Raw genomic sequence first — 10,000 nt, 5'->3', positions numbered from 1 at the left:
CACACACACACACACTGTGTTTAATTTGCAAACGCTCTGGTCGGTCTGTGTGTGTGTGTGTGTGTTCAGGGGATTTATTACAGGACCAGCTCCTTATTTACCGCCCTGTAGTTCATGTGAGTCACGTGATCTCTCTCGCTCTCTCTTTTTTAAAACTATTTAACGTCTTGCTTTCTATTGGGAAGTGAAATAGATGACAGTGTGTAGTTTAACAACAATCTCAGGTCGCAAAAACAATTCCGTGGATTTTATTCAGTTGTTGTTAAACTACAAGCTGTTATCTCTTTCACTTCAGATCTTCACGCACGCGCATTTCACGTGCACTTCCAAATAATTAACATGATGTAGCCTACAATGACCTAAAATAACCCTGACCTCAGCACTAATGAGGAGTGCGTTTTAATTAAAGGAAAAAAACAAAAAAAACCCCCAAAAAAAACATTTACAGCAGCATCAAAAATTAGCACCAGAATCAATAACCACCATAAATATGGCATAGTAAGTCATAACATTATGACCAGTGCCAGGTGAAGTGAATAAGACTGAGTATCTCCTCATCATGGCCCCTGTTAGTGGGTGGGATATATTAGGCAGCAAGTCAACATTTTGTCCTCAAAGTTGATGTTAGAAGCAGGAAAAATGGACAAGTGTAAGGATTTGAGCTTTGAGTTTGACGAAGGGCCAAATTGTGATGGCTAGACCACTGGATCAGAGCATCTCCAAAACTGCAGCTCTTGTGGGGTGTTCCCGGTCTGCAGTGGTCAGTATCTATCAAAAGTGGTCCAAGGAAGGAACAGTGGTGAACCGGTGACAGGGTCATGGGCGGCCAAGGCTCATTGATGGACACGGGGAGCAAAGGCCCGTGTGATCCGATCCAACAGATGAGCTATTGTTGCTCAAATTGCTGAAGAAGTTAATGCTGGTTCTGAAAGAAAGGGGTCACAGGGCATCCCAGTTTGTTGTGTATGGAGCTACATAGCTGCAGACCAGTCAGAGCGTCCATGCTGACCCCTGTGCACCACCAAAAGCACCAACAATGGACATCAGAACTGGACCACAGAGCAATGGAAGAAGGTGGCCTGGTCTGATGAATCACGTTTTCATGACCTAGCATTCTCATGCTAGGTCACCAAGTCAGCGACTAACAGAGTCTAACAGACCAGTAGGAGCTGTACTGGACATTTCCTGACATTCTCACTGCAACACTGTGGCATATTTACACAATTTCCTCGTTCCTCAACTCCAGTTAAGCAGCAGGACATGTTTTATGTCTGACATTCACTTCTTCAGCTTAGCGCTAGAGCTATGATGCTAATGTTATGACAAGTCCTAGTTGAACGCTTGAAAAAAAATCGGCCATCTTAGAGAACAGGAATCATGTTCATCCTATGAAAGATTAATGAGGGTTAAATCTGATGATAAATATATTAGCTAGTCATCAGTCAGGGCTAGAATGTGGCAGCTAATTAGCTAGCTAGCTTATTAAGTGTGCTATTACAGTGAAATAAATTAGCATATAATCACTGAGCACATCATGTTCGGTTCTTTGGCTCCTTAAAATAATTGTTTGAGTGAGATGAAGATGATGATGATGATGATAATGATGGTGAAGATGATGATGATGATGATAATGATGGTGAAGATGATGATGTTGATGATGATGACGATGACACTGATGATGATGATGTTGATGATGAGGATGATGATGATAATGTTGATGATGATTATGGTGATGATGATGATGATTATGGTGATGATGATGATGATGATGATGATGATGATGATGGTGATGACGATGTTGAAAATGTTGATGATGATGATGATGAAGATGATGATAATGTTGATGATGATTATGGTGATGATGTTGATGATGATGATGATAATGTTGATGATGATGGTGATGACGATGTTGAAAATGTTGATGATGATGATGATGATGAAGATGATGATGATGAAGACCACTTTACGTTACAGTAGAGTGATATTCAGGGTTAAGGAGCTTCTCAGGCAGCTGATCTCCACTCTGGATGAAGTTCAGCAGTAAATTTTAAAAATTTGTGGAATTTAGATTTGTCCGGTAAATTCCAATAATCAGGACATGTTCAGATATTTTACACTCTTCTTCCTCTATGTAGGCTTGGTCCAGCCCCAGACCAGGAGACGGAAGGACCATGTGGGAGTCATATGAACACCGACGACAAGGAAGAAACAAATAGAGAGAGAGAGAGAGAGAGAGAGAGAGAGAGAGAGGATAAGGAGACGTTTCATTTTCCCCTGAAATGAACACGACCACCGAGCCTCCACACCCGGCCGGAGGAGACGTGACCCTGACGTACGTTCTGCTCCCGTTCTTCATCATCACCTTCGCCGGGATTATTCTAGCAGCGGTATGTAAATCATGTCGTATTGATCTCTTTTGAAGAGTGTGTGTGTGTGTGTGTGTGTGTGTGTTTGGATGCAGGGGTTAATCTGAAGAACGCTGAAGCTGAAGCATCACATGACTCAAGTTTGACTCCAGACAATGAAGCTTTTTATTTCAGATGTAAACCTGACTTCATGCAGGAAGAGTCGTCTAGAGACAGCGCAGAGATCTGTCCTTCATGTTCAATAAGAAAAACAATAAATTGAAAGGTCAAATGTTCATTAGGTTTGCACTTTGAACTGAAAGAGAGAGAGAGAGAGAGAGAGAGAGAGAGAGAAGAGGAGCAGTAAGAATGAAGGAAAAGAATTAGGAATGAGGAAATGGTGAGAGGACGAGAGAGAGAGAGAGAGAGAGAGAGAGAGAGAGAAAGAAAAAGAAAGACAGAGAAGAGAAATAGAAGGAAGCAAGACAAGGGTAACGAAAAGGAAAATGAAAAGGTAGAAAAGGAGCACTAAGAATGAAAGAAAAGAAGGGAAAGAGTGAGAAAGAAAGTGAGAGAGATGGAAAAGGGAGGGAGAAGAGAGAAAGGAGAATTCTGAGAAGAGAAGGGTGAAAGAAGGAAAGACAAGGAGAGAGAGAGAGAGAGAGAGAGAAGAAGAAATGTAGCAGGAGAAAGTAATGAAGAGAACAAAGAGAATGATAGAAATAATAATAATAATAATAATAATAATAATAATAATAATAAGACAGTGTTCATGTGTGATTTGTTACTCTGTTATATGACGTGTGTCCTGTTTTTCAGGTGATGTATGTGAAGAGGAGGCAAAGGTAAAATTTACATAAATCCATTACAATTTCTTTGGCTAGAATTCAGATAGATATACTTCTGGTTATTATTCCATCCTTTATCCTCCTTTCTTGTCTTTTCCCACATGCTCCAGTGCAGTAATCAGTAGAAGTCTCACTGGTGAAAAGTTATAACCCCGCCCCCTTTTCTTTTTTTTTCAGGATTGACAGGTTACGGCACCAGCTGCTCCCGGTTTATACGTACGACCCGACTGAGGAGCTGAACGAAGCCGAGCAGGAGCTGTGGAGGGAAGACGACGCTAAGGTCACCAGCTAGGAAAATGTTCCTGTTTGGAAGTTAGCGCTGTTCACACTGCGCTTAACTTTTTTTTTTCTCTATTGTTCTAAACTCCGCTTTTAACCCCAGATAGAGGAAGGTTTCAGTTCAGGATCACCAAACTCTTATGAAACTCTGCTCTGAAGCATTTACAGTGTTAAGGTCACATCGTGTACTGTGTGATACAATGCTCTCGCTGTTAGAACGTTACAGCTTGTTGCTTAGCAACAGACACCCGATCAGAAAGTGGACAGCGCTTATCAGGTGAAAAGCAGGATGTATCTGAACAACACTGAACAAAGTGGATCGGGTCAGACGGTGAAACACACCAGGAATATCACGGAAGTGTGTGAGGTAGCAAGGAGGAAAGATGAACGAGACCAGAATATTTCACGGATATCAAAAAACAAAACACGACAATCTAGCAAAAAAAGATAATAAAGCTGTGAAACATAACAAAACCTGCTGGGGGCCAAAAACATCAGACCTAATCTGATGTGAAAGCGTATTTAAAGCAGTCGTGTGTTGGATTTGTCCAATCAGGATTAGTAATGCTGCGAATATGGAAATGAGAAGAATGTTAGAAGGCCGTTCCTTTAATATTTGCTACATTACAATTATTTTTTAGCCACTTTAACAGAGCTAGATTAGATTTAAGAATGAAATCTGATTCTTTAAGTCATTTGTGTATAAGGTTTCCATTGTAAAATTACCAAGATAAGAAGATTTCCATTTCTACAGTATCGTATCAGCCTCTTACTCTGCCTTTCTCCTCTGATTGGCTGAAACTCCTGCCAGTCACCGTGTTGCCAGACTTCTTTCATGCCTAATGTTGAGCTGATTACAATACAGTAGCTATTGTTATGTCTGTCCTCTGGACTACGCACTGTTCCTTTACCGATTCGTTCTCCTGTGTCGCAGGGCTGGACGATGTCATACCAACAGCACTGGCCTCTTCTCCCCAAGGACCCGAACGTTTGACAGAAGAAGTGAGCGATACTTTTACGGTTGACATTCTGGACTTCACGTGTGATTTAGATGCATGATATACGTCGCTCCGGTCTCATCGTCGGGGAAGAGAGAAAATTATCCAGGGAGTGAGAGATGAAAACAGAGGACATGGCTTTTTCCGTGATGCTGCGATTCATTTATTATGCAAAACACACACACACACAATAATGCTAATGTAGGAAACCCATAGGAATCACCGGAAATGTATAGAAGTCTATTTATTTTTTAGTTTACTGTAGGATCCCAGAATTCCTCAAGGAGCTGCTTAGAAGCAAAATTAGAAATTACAGGAAGTCCAGTGAATGAAACCAACCATGAAGTTCAGGAAGACAATCTCTGATACCATTTAAAATCGTGATGGTGACACAGCAGAAATGTCAGATTAGTTTACATTTTTGATTCGTTCGCGGTTTTTCCAAGGACACCATCGTAGGTGTCCATGGAAACCAGTTAGTAAATTTACGCCGCACACAAACTGGCTGGAGTAACCGACACACTTAACTTCTTGTTAAGGCTAAAACTTTTCATGTGAAAAAGAAAACATCTCTTTGACCCCAAATGATGTTTATGTATCTAGACAAATTCGGTGTCTAAAGCTATTTTACATTTCATTAGCTATGTTTCGTCAGAGGTTTTAAATATAACAGCCAATCAGATAGCGGTATGCAAATGAAGTAGCAGGCTATGCAAATTCCCAAAGGACAGAGAAAGGGGTGTGGTTAGGGTGGGGCTAATCTGTATATTTATAGAGTTTTCTTGGTTTCATGATGGAGTTTGTGCTTCACAAACTGGTTATTAAACATCGAACAACGTACTATTCAGTCGATTTGTGATTTATCAACATCTGGGTGAGAAAAGATGATGTGTGATACAGCAGAAATGATACAGAAAGACACCACTGTAGGTAACCATGGAAACCAGTTGCGGATTTGCCATTTCAAACATCATTTAAACGATATACATGATATACAACAATATTAATCATCACTATTATTAATATTTTAGCTCTTACAGTTAAAGGAGTAGTGAAAATCAGGGCTGCAGCTTCAGACACTCACACTTCCTTCATGCTTGGACACTGAAACAACAAACCTGCTGGTGTTCATCATCATCGAGGGATTTCTTTTTGAGCTCTGTTGATGTTGGATGCGAATATCTGTGTGTGTCTGTGTGTGTGTGTGTGTGTGTGTGTGTGTGTGTGGGTGGGTGGGTGTGTGTGTGGGTGTAATTTGCTGTTTTATTCAGGTCAGTCATCCTCACACTCTATACAAATCAGGTTGATGTGTTTTGTATCCAAATTGCTGTCATTGTATGTCGTTTGGTCATTAGTGCAAAACACAACAACCTAGGGTCACGTCATGAGTGCTAGGGTCACGTCATGAGTGCTAGGGTCATGTGAAGAAATCTCACCTGGTATCTTACCTGGTATGTTTTTCCTCTCTTAGAAACCAGCTCATGTAGAAAGATCAGATACAGAGACTTTATCTGTGATTAACTGACTTTCTGAGAACGCGCAAACTTCTGGTCTAGAGTTAGAAGTGTGTGTGTGTGTGTGTGTGTGTGTGTGTACAAAACACACACCTGCCACATTTCAGACTTCTCGCTTCTGCTTTTCCAGTCATGGCAGGCTGCCTGAAATGAAATCCACACTGTTGTGGGATAAACAGCTTTTTAAAGCCGGCTGCCATGCCCCGTTGCGCCCCTTCGACCTATCAGAGGTGGCTAGTAGAGTAAACTCCGCCCCTTTAACTTTAGGAAATACAGGTACTAAGGTCAGCCTCAGGAAATGAGCATGTGCTGTAAAATGTACCGAAGACTTACATCAAGTGTCATAATATTACAGTTTTATTAAATGTAATAAAAGTTATCCAGGCACCCTTACTGGGTTTTATTATTATTTTATTTTATTCATTTATTTTACAAAACTTTTTTTTTCACTTTTGTGTAATTATCCTAACACACCATGTTTGATTAAACCTATATTTGTGTTTTAAAGATATAGTTAGAGCATGCATAATAATAATAAGAATAATGATAATAATAATAATAATAAAGATCATAATTATAATAATAATAATAATCACAGAAAGAGCATTAATTATAAGAGAAAATAGAAATAATAATAAAATAATAGAAGCATAAGTCTCACATTTCAAATACTGAGAAACTAATGGTTTTAGCTAGAAAGCGTTTTTTTATTCTATTTTTATTTATTCTACTTTTTGTGATACAGAAAATGGATTTTGACTCTTGTAGACTGATGAAGTCTACAAGATAATATCTTGAAATTCAATTCCATTTAGATGGTGCTTTAACCATCACCACAAACAGAAACATCTCAATTCTGGATAGAAAAATAAAGAGGAAAGAAATAATGACTTAGTAATAAGACAAAATAGTGAGATATTTACATATATAAAAGGAGTTAAGTCCAAATTACAAGATCTAAAAAAATAATGATTTCTCAAATAAAAATAATACATGAAAAAAAAAAAAAAAAAAATCAGGACTTCAAAGGTTTTTCTTATTATTGAATTAATTACACATGACCAATGATAGAAGTACACTTATATCACCAAAAGTATTGGGACACCACTCCAAACCATTGAACTCGGGTGATGTTTTTCAGGGGTTGGGCTTGGGCCCTTAGTTCCAGTGAAAGGAACTCTTAATGGAGGCACTTGACTGGCCTGAACAGAGTCCTGACCTCAACCCCATAGAACACCTTTGGGATGAATTAGAGCAGAGGCTGAGAGTCAGGCCTTCTTGTCCAGCACCAGTGCCTGACCTCACAAATGTGCTTCTAGAGGAACGGTCAAAAATTCCCACAAACACAGTCCTAAACCTTGTGGAAAGCCTTCCTAGAAGAGTTGAAGCTGTTATAGCTGCAAAGGGCGGGACAACTCCATATTACATTCATGTGCAGGTAAAGGCAGACGTCCCAGTTTTGGTCTGGCTCTCAGTCTCCACTCTAATTCATCCCAAAGGTGTTCTGTGGGGTTGAGGTCAGGACTCTGTGCAGGCCAGTCAAGTTCCTCCACACTAAACTCGCTCATCCATGTCTTTATGGACCTTGCTTTGGTCACTGGTGTGCAGTCATGTTGGAACAGGAAGGGGTCATCCCCAAACTGCTCCCACAAAGAGCATGAAATTGTCCAAAATGTCTTGGTATGAAGCTGAAGCATTAAGAGTTCCTTTCACTGGAACTAAGGGGCAGAGCCCAACCCCTGAATTCAATCTCCCAAAGTGTCCCAAAACTTTTGGCAATAAAGTGTATATTTAAACTCATACCACTCAATTCATTCTTTATTATTTTTTTTGTAAGTTTTCTATATTCAGACATTCGGCTGTAACTTTAAAACCACCGTCTGAACCCTAATATTGTGTAGTTCCTTCTTGTACCACCAAATTCGTTGAAGCACATGGACACCACCGGACCTCTGAAGGTATGTGGTAGTGTCTGGAGCCAAGACTCCTGGAAGTCATGAGGTGGAGACTCCATGGATCAGACGTGTTTGTGCAGCACATTCCATGGAAGCTCAGATCAGATTTTGGATAAGCTCCTCAGAGCATTTGTCATGTGGATGGATGGATGGATGGATGGATGACACTCTAAAAATAAAGCCTTTTAACATTAGAAATGAAGAAATGTAGGGTTCTTTGATTGAGCCCTTAAAGTGAGCCTTTAAAGTGACAGTGTGAGGTACAGTGTTTTCTTCAGAAGATCTTTAATCTTGAACAACATTTTTGAGGAACTCAAAGTTCCTCAGAGCATTCCTGAACAATATTTGCAGTGTGAATGGATGGACTAAAGGATGAATGAATGATTGAATGAATGAATGAATGAATGAACCAATGGATTGACTGAGGGATGGCATAGTTAATACACTACAATTGAAACTACTGTGTGTGTGCTTTTCAACTATTGCAGAGGATGGATGGTTGGACCAATGGAAGGATTGATTGATGAATGGATGGACTGATGGATGTGGATGGATGGTACGCTTTAAAAATGAACTTAAAGTTCATCAGAGCATTCCTGAACAGTGTTTGCAGTGTGGATGGATGGATGGACAAAAGGAACAAAGGATGGACCAATGGAGGGACAGCTCTTTAAAAAGTTCCTCAGAAAATTCCTGAGCAGTGTTTGCAGTGTGTCAGGGAGCTTCATCCTGCTGAAAGAGAACACTGTCATTAAGGAAAATTGTTGCCATGAAGGGGTGTAACTTCTGCAATGCAATGTTTAACTAGGTGATACATGTTACAGTAACATGAATGCAGGACTCAAGGTTTCCCAGCAGAACATTGTCCAGAACGTCACCTGCCTCCACCTCCTCTTCTTCTTCCCATAGTGCCTCCTCCCAAACTGTTGACTCTTTCTCTGAATTCCCAGAAATCTAATCCATAAAGTCTGAGTCTCCACTTCACAACTGGCTAAAATCCTTGGTGTCAGAAGCTACAGCACACCTTCAGAGGTCTGTGTGGAGAAGAGTTTAGAGGAATAACCATGGAGATGCAGTAAAATACACCCTGAACAGTTTGCAACAAAACAAACAAACAAACAAACAAACAAACAAGACTCAGGTACAGGAAGGTGTAGGAATCATTCATTTTATTACCAGTCTGAATACAAATACTTGCAGGCCACAATTAAAAAAAAAATAGAATAAGAGAAGAGAGAGAGAGTTTTGTACATTGTAAAGACTGATCCCAAACCAGTTTCTGTGTGCAGACACACACACACACACACACACACACACACACACACACACACACAGTGAAAACATCAGTATTTAAGTACCAGAGTGTAAGTGGAAGAGTGATGGGAGAGTTGAGGTTCAAGCAGGATGTTCATGATGAAATTTTGATGCAGTGAAACAAATGAGTCTTCAAATTTTTCATCTTAAACTGAGAAATAATCTTTTTTAAAAAAATATATAGAAATTTGACATCGACCGTAAAACGTTGATAAATGACTTTACATCTGGACCAGTTTCCACAATTCCAATTCAATTTTATTTCATTTGGTGAACAAATTGTTTAGTAGTTGAGGCAAAAAACAAAACAAAACACACACACAAAAACAGGGGGTGAACATTTGACCGTATTTTTCTTTCTCTGTCCCATCACAGTCGCTCCTGTGGGGCATATACAGTCTCACATGGGAAGGAAGGAAGGGAGGAAGGAAATGAGGTTAAAAGAAGACAATCTAGGGAGACAGCTTCTCTGAGACAGAGAGAGACAGAGGGACAAGAGAGAGACAAACAGATAGAGAATGACAATACAGACTGAAAGGCAGGAAGGAAGGAAGCAATAAAGAAAGAAAGAAAGAAAGACAGACAACCATTATGAGAGTTCCCTAAAATTCCTACTGTTACTCTCTCTAACACACACACCTCTAACTCAAAGACAAACTGAATCGCAAAAAAACCAAAGGAAGAAAATTTTTTCAAAAATAGGGAAAAAAAAATTTTTGCTCACACACCAAACTGAAGGTTTGTTTT

General features: G+C 39.8%; 1 protein-coding gene across 2 annotated transcripts in view; it reads left to right on the top strand.

Moving 5' to 3' along the window:
* Positions 1 to 6,368, top strand: part of smim29 (small integral membrane protein 29) — a 6,509-nt gene extending 141 nt beyond the window's left edge. Inside the window, exons 1-5 of one of the 2 annotated variants that reach the window (XM_058409107.1) lie at positions 1 to 116; positions 2,136 to 2,387; positions 3,165 to 3,190; positions 3,371 to 3,473; positions 4,407 to 6,368. The exon at positions 1 to 116 is cut by the window's left edge and continues 21 nt beyond it. In XM_058409107.1, the coding sequence (XP_058265090.1) occupies positions 2,280 to 2,387; positions 3,165 to 3,190; positions 3,371 to 3,473; positions 4,407 to 4,466 (297 nt within the window). In that variant the 5' untranslated portion in view covers positions 1 to 116; positions 2,136 to 2,279 and the 3' untranslated portion in view covers positions 4,467 to 6,368. The remainder of the gene's footprint in view (positions 117 to 2,135; positions 2,388 to 3,164; positions 3,191 to 3,370; positions 3,474 to 4,406) is intronic. The other variant, XM_058409106.1, reaches the window with a different exon arrangement.
* Positions 6,369 to 10,000: the final 3,632 nt, after the last annotated feature.

The sequence above is a fragment of the Hemibagrus wyckioides genome, linkage group LG15 (genome assembly GCF_019097595.1).
Source record: "Hemibagrus wyckioides isolate EC202008001 linkage group LG15, SWU_Hwy_1.0, whole genome shotgun sequence".
NCBI classification, from domain to species: Eukaryota; Metazoa; Chordata; class Actinopteri; order Siluriformes; family Bagridae; genus Hemibagrus; species Hemibagrus wyckioides.
This window is presented reverse-complemented; position numbering and strand designations above follow the sequence as displayed.